General features: G+C 34.2%; 3 protein-coding genes across 3 annotated transcripts; 2 read left to right on the top strand and 1 right to left on the bottom strand.

The window, feature by feature from the left end:
- Window positions 1-318: 318 nt before the first annotated feature.
- Window positions 319-4096, top strand: LOC141678016 (uncharacterized). Its single transcript, XM_074484201.1, has 7 exons — window positions 319-532; window positions 1135-1396; window positions 2296-2496; window positions 2584-3253; window positions 3333-3439; window positions 3522-3581; window positions 3673-4096. The coding sequence occupies exons 1-7, from the start codon at window positions 359-361 to the stop codon at window positions 3702-3704; spliced, it is 1506 nt and encodes a 501-aa protein (XP_074340302.1). The 5' UTR covers window positions 319-358; the 3' UTR covers window positions 3705-4096.
- Window positions 4097-6735: 2639 nt separating this feature from the next.
- LOC141678058 (fructose-1,6-bisphosphatase 1, chloroplastic) lies at window positions 6736-9233 on the bottom strand. Its single transcript, XM_074484250.1, has 4 exons — window positions 8696-9233; window positions 7902-8129; window positions 7058-7564; window positions 6736-6937 (listed from the first exon to the last, which is right to left on the bottom strand). Exons 1-4 carry the CDS (start codon window positions 9107-9109, stop codon window positions 6866-6868), a joined length of 1221 nt encoding a protein of 406 aa, XP_074340351.1. The 5' UTR covers window positions 9110-9233; the 3' UTR covers window positions 6736-6865.
- Window positions 9234-13865: 4632 nt separating this feature from the next.
- LOC141677708 (uncharacterized) lies at window positions 13866-16364 on the top strand. Its single transcript, XM_074483747.1, has 3 exons — window positions 13866-13935; window positions 15060-15386; window positions 16306-16364. Exons 1-3 carry the CDS (start codon window positions 13866-13868, stop codon window positions 16362-16364), a joined length of 456 nt encoding a protein of 151 aa, XP_074339848.1.
- Window positions 16365-16720: the final 356 nt, after the last annotated feature.

Raw genomic sequence — 16720 nt, forward strand, 5'->3', positions numbered from 1 at the left:
AGCAAACCGTGAATTTTAGAAACATGCCTGTGGTTATTCTTTAATGGATCAAGAAAGCCCATTTCGTCTAATTCGGAAGCAAAGCCCATTACGTTTTAATCGGACAAATTAATGTAACACCGAACTTAATGTAATTACATAAATACCCTTTTACCGCCAAGTACAAACATTTCACATTCACCGCCAAAACCAAACCCTTTTAATTCTCCAAATTTTTCAAAACTTTCCCGCCTTAATTTCTTCACAGATCCAATGTAATACACACACATCACACACTCTTCTCACATTTTTCATTAACTTCGTTTCTTTATTTTCATTTTTATTTTATCAGCTCTCTAAATTAACCAAAAACCCGAAAATGGGGAAGCAAACGAAGTCGAAAAAATCGGAGAAGAGAGGCAAAGGAGTTGTCACACCGGTGCAAATCGCATTTCTTGTCGATCGATATCTTTCCGATAACAAATTCACTACTACTCGCTCCTCTTTTCGTATCGAAGCTTCTGATCTCATCTCCCGATCTCCCGTCTCCGAGGTACATTTTTACTCGTAAATCTCGATAAATTAATGCTCGATAAATTATTCCTTCGTATTTTAAATCTCGATAAATTAAGACAAATTATTATTTTCTTTTTAAACTTTGATAACTAAATAGTCAATATATTACAACTTTGAATTTTAAATCTCGATAAATTAAGACAAATTACTACTTTCTGTTTGAACTTTGATAACTAAATAATCGATGTATTACAACTTTGAATTTTAAATCTCGATGAATTAGAAATTTCGACAAATTACTACTTTCATTTTAAGTCTCAATTTATTTTAAATCTCGATTAATTAATAACCTCGAGAATTTACTAATTTGTACTTTGAATCTAGATATAGTTCTACTTTGTATTTTCAATCTCGAGAAATCGATAACCTTGACAAATTAATACATTGGGTTTTGAATATTGGTAAATTAATAAGTTTGATAATTTACTGCTTTGTATTTCAAATCTTATTAAATTGATAAAAATTTATGTTGATGAACATATTTATTTATGCAGGTTTTGATGTATGCATATTTTTCGGATGTAATTAGTGTGTGTGTGATTTTGATTTTTGTCTTATGATTTTGTGTGATTTTTGTAGGCACCGAGTAGTTTATTGAGTTTAGCGGATATTTTAAATGAGTATATAAATTTAAAGGGGCAAAAAGTGATGTTTGATCAAGAAAAGATGTGTTTCGAGCAAGAGAAATTTCGGGTTCAGACATTGTTGAATGGTATGCAAGATGTTATGAATGGTTACAATTCCGGCTTAGCTGTTGCTGCTCCTGCCCCGACACAAGCAATTGTTGGGAATTTGGGGGGTTTGGTTCCGTATGTTGATCCAGCTGTTGGATCTTCTGCAGGTACTTTTCGAGTTTTTAATTTAATCGTGTTCATATTTTTGTGCTTTGGAAATTTAAGTTAATTTGTGAATGTAGGTTGGTTATGTTAGATTGCTGATTAATGTATGGCTATTTTTCTTGAGTCTTGATTTTTTGTTATGGAGAGAATATGTGTTGAGAATTTTTAATGTTGCAATGTTAGAGATACTTGATAATTCTGGTCCTGTCATGTGATGCGGAATTTTGAATTAATGGTATTTTTTAGGAGTGTTTATGTTGGCCTGGTATATGAGTTTCATGTAATTGTGTGGCTTTATTCAATTACAATGCCAATGTTTGTCAAGTTTCATACTCTCATGAGTATGTTGATTGTAGCATAAATGTTTGAAGAAGCGGGAAATTTGAGTTTCTTAGGGATAAGTTAGAGCCTGAAAGGTTTGTTATTAATGGCATAAATGATGTGCTGAGGCAAGTCTGTCCATGGACAATGTATCATTGTGATAAATTAGCTGTGCACAGCAGGCTTTTTTTTTTCTTGTTGATATTAAATCAAATTGAATTGATCAATTTTTTGGTTCAAATTAACTCGGAAATGCTGTAATAAGGCTGAAGCAAGGTATAGGTCTAATACAAGGTCAGGACAAGGAATCATCAGAATTCATGTTTCTACAAGTTTGGAATCTGATCTTCTTTAAAATGTAAATTAATGTGTGAGTTGTGTTTCTATGTAATACGTGTGAGTTGTGTTTCTATATAATATTTGCATCGTTTCAGATTTACGTGTGTAAGAAAGTTGTAAGTCGTGTTGGAATGCAACTACGGTTGCACCAAAATATAAAGTGATAAATAAGTACGCCTCCATACATGATACTTAATCCAGTAATGAATAATGGTTCTTTTTATTCTTCTTCTTTTATTAGGTCTTCCTGTGTACCCCAACTCTGTAGTAATGTCTGCATCTATGCCAAGAAGCACTCCTGCAAATCCCAGAAATTTCTTTACACCTATGACAAATGCATCTTCTTCCAAAAGGAGAAAGGGGTCTAAAGATGCTTCAGATGCCTCTACTACTGCAAAGCGATCACGTAGTCAATCAGCTGTTGAACATCTACAAGCTAATTGTACGTTTTAATTGTGCAAGGCGTGAGATATAGCTACCTTATGTATGTCCCTCAAAGTTTTAACTTACTAATTTTTTCACCTTGCAGATTCAAATACAATGACACAATTAAGCAATGTGTCAAATAGTAGCCTGCAAAATTCTGTGGTTCATGCGCCGTCACTTGTTGATATACCTAGCAGATCATCAGTTCAAGGATCCAGTGTTGCCAAGCGTTTATTTAATCATCACAATCAGTCGCTTCCAATGAATTCATCTGGTCCCATTACACCTCCTAGAGTAACTTCTTCTCCACCTGAAAAATCTGGTTCTTCACCAGATGTTACAAATGATCCTTTTACCAATGATGTCACCCCTCAACAAATGATGTCTAATTGCACTGTCATTGCTTCTGAGACAATTACGGTCAGTCCTGCTAAGCAAAAGGGCTACTACTCGATAGAGAGAAATTGTCGTATTTCTACTTCCTCACCAATGAAGACAAACATGAAAAGATGTTTCAGCAAAAGGGATAATGTAAAAGGGAGGCTTGACTTTGATGGTCCCAGTGTAGCCATGGAGACGGATAAACCAATTCCTTGTGAGGTTATGGCATCCGGAACTGAAGAGAGAGTTGATTGTTTTGACTTTGATTTGCCTAACTTGGATGTTTTTGGTGATGATTTTTGCTTCTCCGAACTCATGAATGAATTTGAAATTAATTGTGAAGGAAATACATGCCAGCCAGACGGGACTCCGTCCTCAGATTCACTTTCAGGGTAAGTATACTGTTCCCCAAAAGTTTCATCTATACAGAGCCATTTAGATGAATATCAATCCCCTCTTATGGTTGTGCAGATCACCAAACACCTCCGATAATACCATCAATGGTTGTAACCAAGTACTGTCAGAGCTCTCTTCTACTGTCACAGAAATTATTTCTGAGCAAAACATGAATACACCAGGTAATGAGAGTCTTCATTTACTTTTCACAATAAATTTCATGTCCTTGTGCTATGAAATTTGATGGATTTTCTTTATAAACAGGAACAGATTCTCTGACAGCTACGAAGTCCATTACAAAATCTATACAGATATTAAGTCCTGGTATTTCCGTTTTTTCCACCTTTTCTTTCTTTATCTGCATTTATCAGTAGATTAAAACAAACAAACTGACATAGACTTGGTTATACTGCAGTGAAGAATCAGAGAAGTTCTTCCCAGGAGTAGGAAAATGTTTCTGCTACAAGCTAATTACAACGATGAGGATGACTTCGCATAACATAGTAACAATACACTGAGCACAGGAACTTGCTAGCACAAAGATTAACAGCTAATGCCCTCGAAGTGTATGGTTTTAACTAGTAATATATTTTAATTTATTAGACCAGGTAATAGTTGCAGATGTCTTTGGTACAGAAGCGCCTTTTAGATTGTAAAGCTTCGGATATACTGTTTAAAGCTTTGTTACTTAACTGCAACCTCTTTCTGAAGAGGCAAGTCAGCTGACCTAATTGCACTAGTATATGTATGAGATGAATGTGGTTCTAAATTAGTTACAAATTTGTTTATAGAATGCTTGTTATATAGAAGCCTCAGGTAGCACCTACTGCTGATCTGAAATCAAGACAATTTTCATGTTTCAATTACAGCTAGTATGAAGTCACCATCTCACAAGAATGCAAATTACATCTAACTGAAAGCACCAAGATAATGGTGTATGTTTCAGCAACAAAAAACAAAATGGTTTTGGCACTCATGCCAAAAATCGAAAACAAGTGACTATTATGTTGGCTCTCTGTTTTGTAGCTAGTTTAAAAGGCTTCTTTGTTCTGTATTAGTTGAAACTTGAAAGTAAGGAAGCAGGTCAGTGTTCAGCAGTTATACGCAGAAACAATCTTTAGTTTCAAATTTAAGTTCCGGTAAGGACCCAAAATTAGGTACAAAAAATAGTCCCAAAATGATGTGGCATTTGTGATGTGTTATTTTGGGCTATTTTAATTGGTGAGATTGATGCGAATGCACGGGGTCAATCTTATTAATTGTATGATGACCAATTAGAACATGTCATGTGATATTTTTGGAACCGTTTTGGGAACCAAACTTGGGTACCTCCAATTCCTCTTCAAATTTTACTGATCAGTGGTAGTGTACAACAAAACATATAAATTCATAACAGTAATTTCAGGTCTTTTTGCTATGGAATTTGAAGGATTTTCTTCATAAACAGGACCAGATTCTGTGACAAGTATGAAGTCCGCAACAAAATCTATACAGATTTTAGTCCTGGTTATTGGAGAAAAATTGTTTCTGATAAGACTTGTTTATACTACAATGCAGAATTCAGATGCCCTTCCCAGAAGCATGAAAGTGTTTCTCCTGCAATAACAAGGATGATTTCATTCGCTTAACATAGCAACAAATGGTAAGAACATGAACAGTTGACTAGACAAATCACTTCTCGTTATATATATAGTGTACTCAATAATAATTTAACGCTCCATTATCAATGAACGGCTTACTAGACATTCACTATAAAGTTAGTGTGAACGGTAGAGTAGACAACACACTGAAAAGTATGAACGGCTGACTAGACAATTCACTATAAAGCTATCGTGAACAGTTGAGTAGACAACACACTGAAAAGGATGAGCAGACCGCTTAATGAAAATACATATTCTATTTACTATTTTTAAAAAATAGTATATATTACTAAAAAAATTAAAATATAAGTAGATATCACCTGCTAAAGTATTTTTATTTTGATAATTATTATTTTTGCAGATTATGTTTCTTCATCAAAGGTAAATTCGGGTTGATCAATGGTGTAAAGCTCTATATAACATGCAAATGATGAATACTCTAATCATGTTGGTGATTGTTCTAGTGTATGTAAATATGTACTGGTGATTGCTGAGTTGCATTCTAAAGTGACTAGAACAAGTAACACTGCACTCCCAGACTTATTTCACTTCTGTAAGAACAGCTGCAATTCTGTGCTTAGTCCCATAGTGATGTTACAATAAGAGCAATACAATGACATTTACCGATACCAAGGAGTCGTTGTCACTGACTCACAGTAATCTGCAAGGTATTCATCATTAGGGTGGTAAATCCCGAAAAGAATTCAGTGGAAACCGCAGCATCAACTGAACCAAGAGGATAGTTATCTCCTCTTTAACCAACCGAACCAACCCTTGCGAATATGCTTTAAATTTAACTTAATCATGCCTATATAGTGCCATTATGGAATGATCCAAAACTCATTGTAGATAACATTAAGCTTCTTCTGATCTTCCCCTTGAATGTTAGGCAGCACATTGAACACTGGTAAGATTAAAAATACTATCCATTTGAACCAAAGAAGCTATTTGCTTGCAAGCCATTGAAAAGTACTATTGTAGGATCTGCATTAAAAATACCAGCTCTAACCCTGCTTCAATAACCGGCTAGTCAAGGTCTGAATCTCATTAAATTGTTCTTCTTCACCGCATAACTGCAGTGTCAAAGCTTTTGAATTGAAACTGCATTGTCGAAAAGGTGAGAGAGGTGATAGTGAGTGGGAGCTAGAGAAGTATTGGAGCTTTGATGAAGTTGCTGTGCTTGTATTTTGTTCTTTTGTCTTTCCAAAGTCTTGTTCTGGGAAATAACCAGAGAAATTATAGAATATACTGCACTCTACCTGAAGGTATAGAACTCGGAACCTCCAGCATAAAAGTAATCATACATTCATATTGCACAATGCACATGCAAAAGAAATTGTTAGTTAATCAAATACCAAATGCATGCTTTACCTACTAACATTGTCCACAAAAAATGTACGAAAGCATGATCCGATTGCAAACTCCAGCCCTTTGTTGGCTATATAAGGATTTGCGAAGAATAATGTTGATACACAGAGCAAAACAAGTAGTTTTTATAATGGAGATGAAGAAGGTATTTTGGGCATCTTTAACTGTGGTTCTGATCTCTGCAATGGTATCAATGGCTTCAGTTGAAACCATCGCTGAGACTGCTCGTTCAAACATCATTAGTGATGAAATTGTAACTCGTAGCTCTGATGGACTCACGTATTACAAAAAATCTCCTCTGTCAAGGATCTTTCTGCCTAAAGGAAATGTGGCTGATGGGGACTGTCTCCCTAATGGAGGGTTTTGTATGTTTCGCCCTATGGATTGTTGCGGTAGTTGTGGTTGTTTGTATCCTGTTGGAGTGTGTTTTGGTAGTGGCTGTTAAGTAATGCATAGTCACATGAATAAGCTGTAGGTAAAAACAGCGATGATATGTTAGAATAAATGTTGTGAATCGCCTCTTATGATTTACACACTTTAAGAACCCTAAACAATATCTCTTTCAAATAGTAAATTCTCTTTATAAAGATCACATTATGGTCAAGCTAAATACTTCTCCAGTTTATCGACTTCATCTGGGCTACCGATGTAAAGTGGAACTCTCTGATGAATCTGAAACAAAAGCATCAGTAGAAACAAAGGTATCATCAGCTCAATCATTTGAAGTTACATATCTGACAAATAAAAATTCAAGCTATTAACAAAGTTAACAATATTCAGATCTTAACTCACCTCAGTAGGCATAATATCAAGAACTCTAGAATGACCATCTGATCCTTTTCCGCCAGCTTGTTCAACCAAATAACTCATTGGTGCACACTCATACAAGAGCCTTAACTTTCCATTTTTACTCTTTGTGTCTCGGGGATATCCGTATATGCCACCATATAACAATGTCCTATGGAAATCACCGACTAAACTACCAATATATCGTGCAGAGTAAGGCTTCCCGGTTGGACCAGGGTCCTTGAGATCATCAATGTACTTCTTCAATTTGTCATCCCACATCTGGTAATTTCCTTCATTGAATGAATAAATTTTTCCAGATTTTGGAATCTGTATTTTTTCTTGAGTTAGAACAAATTCACCATACATGGGGTCTAAGCTGAATGCAAAGACGCCTGTTCCAATGGAAAGAACAAAGATGACAGAGCTCGAGTACATGCAGTATCCAGCAGCAAGAAGGTTGCTACCTGGCTGGCATACACTCACGACACACCTCTGTTCTTCACTGTCAAGCTGCATTGATTAATAAATCATACCATTAGAAAGGTCTAATATTCTTAACTTTCACGCCTTTTGTCAGGTTCATTAAGCCTGAGATTCAGTTTAGCATATAATGAATGGCGACTCTACTCATTCTACTAGTTGTTCATTCTAGCCTTACTATTAGGTTTACTTATCAGACATATGTAATCTAGCGTGTTATTGATTGTGAGTGCTAATTTACATTTTAAATGTGCTCCAAGTTTATTGTTTTACTTTGATAATGATATTTGCAGATCTGTTTACATACTATATGCATAGTACTGGATTAATGTTGCAAAAAGAACCAAATAATGACAAGTATTGTTACCAAGGAATCGTCGTCACTGTAATCAGCAAGGCATTCATCATTAGGGTGGTAAATCCCAAAAATTGATCCAGTGGAAACAGCAGCATCAATGTTGGATGATCCATCCAGAGGATCAAACACCACAATGTAGTTACCAGAATAACTCTCTTCTACTGCCACAGGTACATCCTCTTCCTCTGACGCTATGATCCCCGTCCTTCCACTTGACCTTAAACAATTAGAAAACACCTGTGATACACAAGCATAGCCACTTTGTGAGCACTTGTTAAGAAATTTGACATAACACAATTTGAGGTGAAACAAATAAAAACATGGGCCTTATGAAGAACGTTAGACAGAACAAGGAAACACAGCTTCTTAGCGCCTTAAAGAAATTTTGATATACTGACAAAGGATCAAGTTGCACTTCACTACTAGAAATATGCCCTTAGACATCGGTTATAAACTGATGTCTTTATTAAAAACTCAAAAGTTGCTAGTTTGTAAACCATTCTTTATTAGTTCATTCTCATATGAGGGGATTCAAAGATCAAACAAAAAAATTGATCACTCATTATAGAAAACACACAGATGCAATACATTTTCTACAAGGTCTAAACCCTAAAGAACTGATGATCAATTGCAGAAAATTTGGTAACTCACACCCCCATGATTCTACCGAGACTTGAACCACTAGCCTGTTTATAGGGATCCACTACGCGAAAATGCTATAAAAAAATCTACAATTTTTATAGTTCTAAGTAAAAATATTAATTTTCACTTGATCAAGTATACTGTAATGGAATGATCCAGACCTCATTGGAGATAACATCGAGCTTCTTCTGATCTTCTCCTTGAATATTAACCGCACCTTGAACTCCGGTAAGATTAGAAATACTAGCCCTTTGAACCAAAGAAGCTATTTGTTTACAAGCCATAGAAATACTTGAAAGCACAATAGTAAGCTCTGCATCAATAACACCAGCTTGCTCTTGCTTCAACAACCAGCCAGTCAAGGTCTGAATCTCATATGCATTCTTCTTCTTCACCGCGGTCTTCGTAGTCTCCACAGCCATGCACTTGATACTGGTAGTTGCAGAGGTCTGTTTCTTCTTGCTAGGGCTGCTGCATGATGAAAAAGCTTTTGTATCAGAACTGCATTGTTGAAAAGGTGAGAGTAAGCTCGAGAAGTATTGCAGCTTTGATGAAGTTGCTGTGCTTGTAATCATGGTGGCTGATGTTGTTGATTTTGTTGTTGTTGTTGTTCTATCTTTTTGTTTCTTGTTCTCTGCCACTCGCTCAAGTTCTTGATTTTCTTGAAAAATGTCTGTTTATCAGATATTTTTTTTATCTAACTTAGGATTTCACTTATTTAGTTCTTTTTGGTTTGTGGTTGAAATGGAGGCTAATGATTTTATGTTCATTGGACCCACTTATCTTTGTTCCACAATCCTACATGTACATTACACTCCCCTGAGTTGAGTCCTACTTTAGGAGGACGTTACGAAACCAAGTCGGAACTGAAGTGATTCTCTCCTCTGTCAACGGACTTTAAACTAGAGTTAAAATCTCGAAAAAATAATAAAAACCTAGCAATCGATAAAGTTTTAATACGAGTTAAAATAGGTATACTAGATCAATTTCTGCTAATTTGCAATATTAATTTGGAGATTATATGCACATTGCTAGTTTAGTTGGCTATTGTCAATTTGAAATTTACATACAATCAAAATGAGTTATGTAACCCGTGCGAGACAAAAACATGCTATATTATGGACATGCTCTATTCTAAAATATTTTAAAATTTATGTACGCTTGTAAAAAAGATATATAGTATGTTGTGACCCGTGAGAAATTAGTTTTGTGTGTAGTGACCTCTATTAGGGGTGTTTCGTTCAACAAATGTGGGTATTAGGTATGAGGTTGAAATGGATAAAATTCATACCATGTGTTTAGTTAAAAAAAAATTATTTTAAAACTCATTCCTCAAACCCATCAGGTATGGGGTTTAGAAACCCATGTGAAGAAGGGAGTATAAGCTAAATCAAACTCTTGGGTATCATTTTCATTATTTTCTCTAGTCTTTCTTTTTAACTAAAGTATAATTCTTTTTTTAGCTCTAATTTTAATATTGATGAATAAAAAATGTGAATGTATATTTTATTTTCTTAGATACTACGTAAAAATATTTATAAACTCATATTTTAATAAGAAAAATTATCAAAAATACTAGCTTTTTATTTATTTATTTTTTTGCGATTTTACTATCTTTTAATTTTTTTTGCAAAAATATAGAATCAACCAAAATCAAGCAGACATACAACTAGTTGAATCGAGTTTTTTTATTGCATTTGAGGTTACATGAAGTGGCATAAATTCGTCAAAAGTTGCATATAATTGAATCAAGTTGCATTAAATAGTATTTTCGTAAAAAAATGGGAAAATAGCATTTTTAAAAATAAAAAAGTATTTTTGCAATTTTTTTTTAAAAATTATAGTATATTTGTAAAAATATCTTTAGCCTTGGGTATTTTCAAAAAAAACAAATTTTAGCCTTACTAATTCTGATTAAATCAAGTGATCGTGTATAATTTTAGATTATAATATTAAAATAATAAATTGACAAAAAAAATAATTAAATGTCTTTTGATTCTTGATTCTAATTAGTTTATCAACGAAATACATTCTCATCCTATTTTTGAACCAAACAGGTGATATCAAGTATCAAGTTCCAAACTCATACCAACTTAACCCTATTCCTGATTCGAACCCGATATCACCCAACGAACCAAACAACCCCTTATAATTATGAACTTTTCTGATTTATATGTTTCAATAGCCCGTGCGAGACTTAAACTTTTTCAAAACTCACGTATGAATTCATATTACATAAATGAAATATATGTTATGTTGTGAGATTATATTTTTTCTAATTTTGGATCGAATAACAGATATATAATATTCGTAAAACATGTACGTTGAATTGTTTTGAATTTTGGATACATTTGGTGCTATCGAGCACGGACATTCATAATTATTTGACAATATCATATTAATCGATTAGGAAAAAATTAAGCTCATTTGCTTTAGTTGTCTTAATTTCTTATTTTTGATTTGCAGTATTCATTATAGTGATTGAAAATATTTTTCACCACATGCTGAAAATGTGAATGAATTGTTTTTTTTTTAAAAAAAATAACTAATGTATTTTATTAAAAGCGAGATAAGTGAGTTACATGATTATTGAACTTGACGGAAGTATATGATGTGAGACCCATGATCTCATGAACGGGAAGTATGTGTCGTAATATTAACGATTCTCAAATTTGTTCAAATATTTTTCTCATAGAAAAGAAAATTCTATATTTATTATATCTAAATACGTTTAGAATTTTTTAGCAGTACATCACATTTAACCTTAAAAATTTAAGTCTGGTGTTCGTTTAGATTTAGTTTTTGCTATTTTATGAAAACGATGCTTTATTATAATAGTTTCATGTATTATCATAATAAGATATATATATTTATATATAAATGTTTATTAAATGAAATAGTTTATAACATACAATCATGAAGGGTAATTTAGTAATTTTAAATTGCTCTATTATATAGATATACTCTCTCCGTCCCAAAATGATGTTCCTATTGGTAAATGATTGACTACTAATTTACATCTAATCTATAATATCAAACATAGTTATGAGTGATCTCGTTGGATTCGTATTTATCAGTACTTTAATACAGTGAAATTTTTATATTTAATACTAATACGAATTTAAAAATATTAACTATCAAAAGTGTGTATTGGCAAACGTGTCCACCACAAAAGGAAACGTTTTTAGGGACGGAGGGAGTAATAGATTCTGTATTGACTATTGACCAATTGTTTTAACTAAACTGATGTTTGAACAAGTCTTGGACTTCTGGACGTGAAATTGTAGTAATTAGCGTGCTTTCCACCAAATTACAGATTAACGAACTAATTTATCATCCTACGTCAACACCTAAAGTCATCCCTTAATTACTTGGTTATTACGACTACCTTCGAAAGTTGATACTATGAATATTCTTATTTTGATTTTGTTCTTAACTAAATTAATTTTAATAAATATTAAAATATAAACCTTGCAGTATATCGTTATTTTTATCATTATATATTGTAAATCATAATTTAATATGTTGTTAGGTAAAATTTGAATTTATGTTAAATAATAATTTTTGAAATTATATATAACAATTTTCTTTAATTTGATCTGACGATTGTGAATTGAGAGACCAAAATATCAAGGGTGAAAAACCAAAATATGCACCATTTAGGGGCAAATTCCCAAAATGCAATTTGGTGAGATGTTCCACCAAAAATACCTATAGAATACGCATCTGTGAGTTGCGTGTACACTTTTTTAAAATTATGTGAAGCGTATGTGAGACATGCGCGTTCCTTTTTTGTTTTACTTGAGTACACATCTTTATGATGTGCGTGTTCTTTATACAATTTTAAAAAGATGCTTCTAAATGCGTATTTCGTGGGTTTTTTGGACGGAACGTATCGTCAATCAACATTTGTGGCGGTTGGAGCTGAAAAATAGTGTATTTTGGACATTATTTCAAATATCAACACCCAAATTTTTAATACTTTATTTTTGAAAAGATAATATATTATAAATAGATGAGTACAAAAAAGACGAACAATTATATATCTAACAGATCATATGCCAAACATACCCAGCGAAACATAATAACTACCTTCCGACTATCCAAATTTACGTAGATCTTAAAGTAATTTTTTTAAAAAAATAATATAAATTTATTTGGATCTATCATCCTTAAATATTATTTGATTTCTGCAATACATTTTTTTTATATTGTGTTCGCGCATACGCAAGATCTCAGTTAGTGATCTAGAATTTTATTTGAGGATGACAAAAAATCGAACCTGAAAACTACCGTCTTGCTGAGCTTTAATACGCTCTGATACTGTAACTCTGATATCAAATTGAATATTCAACCATAATATTAAAAATTTAAGTTATTAGACGAAGATCCAAAATAGATCATATATAATATTCAACCGCTAAGAAATTTAGAAATGAACAGAAGAAACATTCTTGTGTTTAATAAAGTTGAACAATTAAAGTCTAGCAAATATCTACATCAATAAATTCAATAATTGATAGGAAGTTACGCAAGAGAATACAGCATACATACGAGTAAAAGCTGGGTGAGAGAACTGAGAACTGAGAAAGCAGACTCGAAGCTTAAACCTAAAAACACGCCGCGACTCTCGACTTAATACAACAATTTGCGGGCACTTATTCAATTCGAATTGTTCACCCTGCTATAAATACGCAGATCACCTCATTTTTTTTGACAAACAAAGCAAATTATATTAAAACTTCAAATCACTTTTCAAAACAACCTCGACACCAATAGGAACAGAACTCCTATCGAATATTCGATCCGAAAATGAACATGACAACCGAGCTAACTCATGAGCCGCCATATTAGCAGAACGTTTAACGAAAAACAGATTTACTGTGTTAATTTATTGAGCTAATTGCCTGCACTCAACAATAAGCCGTCCGAATGGAGAAGCCATAACCACTGCACTTCGAAAAGCTTTCACTGCCACCAGGCAATCTGACTCCACCACCACTTCATGCCACTGCTGCTCCTTGATCCAACTGAGGGCCTCCTTTATTGCCATGGTTTCTGCCACTTCCGCCCCTACCATCCCCATCTTATATACTGTCTTGGCCAACACCAGAGCACCTCTTGAGTCTCTAGCAACTATGCCCACTCCATGAGAATTATACTCTCGAAAGGTCGCTGCATCCACCGACACCTTGATTGTTGACATCCCATAGTTTGATATTTACAAACTTGCAGCATTCACAATACACGTTTCGAAAGCTCCAACAACATTTTATACTCTTTCGATATTTCCCTCCTCTTCGTAGTAAAATTCAAGAAATAAATTTTAATATGACTTCCTCAATCATATTTTCATTGATCATCTTCATAGCTGCTGCTTTCATCTTTCAAGCTACTCTAGGTATGTACTTCGTGTGTTACGGTTTTGGTTTTGGTTTTGGTTTTGGTTTCGGTCATGACTAGATTGTATTTTACATTTTAAATGTAGTCACTGCCTGCACATGTACAAGCACATATTTTGAATGTTTCATATATAAACAATTGTATGATACTCGGACTAGGCCGAAAGTATCCAACATAAAATGTGTTCAAGTATTGAATTTGATAATATTTTGTGATAACTCTGTTTCTTCCCCGGTACTCTCCCTTCTCACTCGAGTTCGAAACTCGTCCACGTGGCCAACGTGTGTGGTTAAGCTGTTGTGATGGGGTGCTGCAAAATGGAACCAGAGGGGGGTTGTGGCCCCAAGACAACTCCGGTGTGAGAGTAAAAATGAGATTTCTTTAACGTAGGTAACCCGCAGCCGCTACCCTTCGGGTACGCACTGGGTAAACCCTACGGGCTCACGCGCAATAGCCTGCAAACCACGTGAACCAAGGTAAACCGCATTTAAGCGACATGCTCTGACTCAGGAGGCAAGGTAAACCGCATTTAAGCGGTTGCATAATCATAAATTCTCCTCCCGTGGGATTCGAACCTGTGACCAAGAGGATAGTTATCCCCTCTTTAACCAACTGAGCCAACCCTTACGGGCAGAATGAAGAATAAAAAGAGGGAAGAATGAGTTATTCAAAAATATATGTATAGTGGTATGTGTATATGTGTGTATATCAGACAATATTTTCCAACCCCTAAAACCTTTTTCTTGGGACCTTTTATAGGCCCCCCAAATTTAAGGTTTTAGGGATTTGTACCTCTTTATCCTAGCCCTTGATAATTCTTGGTTGGTGAGTGATTGGATGGTTCAAATGGCAAGTGAGGTCCGACTGTCCTTTTGCAACTGGGGTAAACTGAGATTTACACACATGGACGGCTGGGATGTAGTTGTTTCATTTCTGGTAACATGAGACAATTGACATTTTTGTCAATTGCCACGTGTCCCGGGGACCACCCCAGTTTGCGTCCGGGGTGTCCCTTACTTGGGCTTTTGTAACATTTCCTTTGAGTCTGATTACTTATGGCCTATCATTTTGAAATTCAAAATATGTTACCATTAATTAATAATTTAGGTTTTTGTTTTACAGGTGAAGTTATATGCGAGGAATTGCAAACAAATGTGTGTTCCTTCTCAATTTCATCATCCGGAAAAAGATGCATTCTTGAAAACCAGGAGAACAAACACGGAATGGTAGAGTATGAATGCAGGACATCAGAAGTAGTTGTGGAAAGAATGGCTGAATACATAGAGACTGACTCGTGCGTCAATGCTTGCGGTGTCGATTGTAGCTCAGTCGGAATATCTTCTGATTCTTTACTCGAGCCACAGCTCACTGCCAAGCTTTGCTCTACTGCTTGTAATCAGAACTGCCCTAACATTGTCGACTTATACTTCAACTTGGCTACAAGAGAAGGTACTAATTTTTTTCAGTGAATTAAACGTGCACGAGATTAATTTGTTAATTAGAAATCAATTTTTTTTCATAATTTGCAAGTTAAATTTTACTAGCCTAACCAATCGATTAAGTATCGGATTGATTCAAAGTTTGCTGAAATGGTCATAATCATGCAAGTCTTGGGTTCCCTGAGTATTAGACTCGTTCTTAAGTTTTGAAATGCCTATAAGTCAAGTCTTGGCTCTAGGGCTTGGCATTCGGTCGGTTTGGTCCGAGATCCAATATCGGGCCGAACCGAATAAACCGAAAAATCGAATTATTATTTTTTATTGGACCGAACCAAACCAAAATTATATTATGGACCGGACCGGACCGAATCGGTTCAGTCAGGTTTTGGACCGAACGAGTCAAATTTTTTGAAAAAAAAAATTATATTAAATTTTTTAACCAAAAATTATAAAATCTAAAATATAATTAAAGTAAGGTGATATGTAGAGTTCTAAAAGTATATAAATATAATTACAAATTAAAATTTATGATTATAATATTTAAGATATTTGTAAAATATATACAATATAAAATTATAGTATTTATGATTTGGTCTATTCGGTCTCTTCGGTCAGGACCAAAATATTTTTTACAAGAACCGGACCGAACCGAATTTTATTTCGGTCTATTCGCTCCAGACCGAATAGACCGAATTTCTGAAAAATCAGGACCAAACCGAAACGAATTAGCACTGTTCGGTTCAGTTTTTCGGTTCCGAATAGGTTTTGCTCAACCTTGCTTGGTTCGATTAAGAGATCGAGTATTTAAGTTTCAGAATTTACAATATGCAATGAGACATATCGAAGAACTATTTTTAAGATCTTGTAAGCTAGTTATTGTAATACAAATTAGTTAGGGTTTACTGATCTCGATGTTCGAACATGTGCAGGAGTATTTTTTCCTGATCTGTGCGAGAAACAGGGGACTCATATGATGTTTTTCTTATAGAATAAAAGCTTGTATGAGCATCTTCAACAAATTCTTCAAACAAGCTCTTAAGTGGAAAAATAGAGAGCATCAATAAAATAGGAGCTCCAAGAGACTGACGCTCTTTAAAACTTTAAGAGTCTCTTCTCTCTCATCTCTTTTAAGAGCCAACTATCTACTCTTAAGTTATATTTTATTATAAAATAATACAACCAACCACTTTCTCTCTCCATCTTGTATTGTACTTCTCATTAATAAAGATATTTTAATATTAAAATATTATTTAAAGAGTGGATATAAGGAGTGTTGTTTGAGTTGAATGCACATTAAGTTGCTAAGAGTCAATATTTTATAATATATTTAAAGAGGGGTTTAAA

Source organism: Apium graveolens, chromosome 8 (assembly GCF_009905375.1).
Source record: "Apium graveolens cultivar Ventura chromosome 8, ASM990537v1, whole genome shotgun sequence".
Lineage (NCBI taxonomy): Eukaryota > Viridiplantae > Streptophyta > Magnoliopsida > Apiales > Apiaceae > Apium > Apium graveolens.

Excerpts from the sequence above, each read along its gene's own strand:
- LOC141678016 (XM_074484201.1), top strand. The coding sequence starts at position 359 with ATGGGGAAGCAAACGAAGTCGAAAAAATCGGAGAAGAGAGGCAAAGGA. Across the intron at positions 533-1,134 it reads CCCGATCTCCCGTCTCCGAG|GCACCGAGTAGTTTATTGAG; the intron begins GTACATTTTTAC and ends TGATTTTTGTAG. Across the intron at positions 3,440-3,521 it reads GCAAAACATGAATACACCAG|GAACAGATTCTCTGACAGCT; the intron begins GTAATGAGAGTC and ends CTTTATAAACAG.
- LOC141678058 (XM_074484250.1), bottom strand. The coding sequence starts at position 9,109 with ATGATTACAAGCACAGCAACTTCATCAAAGCTGCAATACTTCTCGAGC. Across the intron at positions 7,565-7,901 it reads ACAGTGACGACGATTCCTTG|CTTGACAGTGAAGAACAGAG; the intron begins GTAACAATACTT and ends TAATCAATGCAG. Across the intron at positions 6,938-7,057 it reads TTGATATTATGCCTACTGAG|ATTCATCAGAGAGTTCCACT; the intron begins GTGAGTTAAGAT and ends CTTTTGTTTCAG.
- LOC141677708 (XM_074483747.1), top strand. The coding sequence starts at position 13,866 with ATGACTTCCTCAATCATATTTTCATTGATCATCTTCATAGCTGCTGCT. Across the intron at positions 13,936-15,059 it reads CATCTTTCAAGCTACTCTAG|GTGAAGTTATATGCGAGGAA; the intron begins GTATGTACTTCG and ends TTTGTTTTACAG. Across the intron at positions 15,387-16,305 it reads CAACTTGGCTACAAGAGAAG|GAGTATTTTTTCCTGATCTG; the intron begins GTACTAATTTTT and ends GAACATGTGCAG.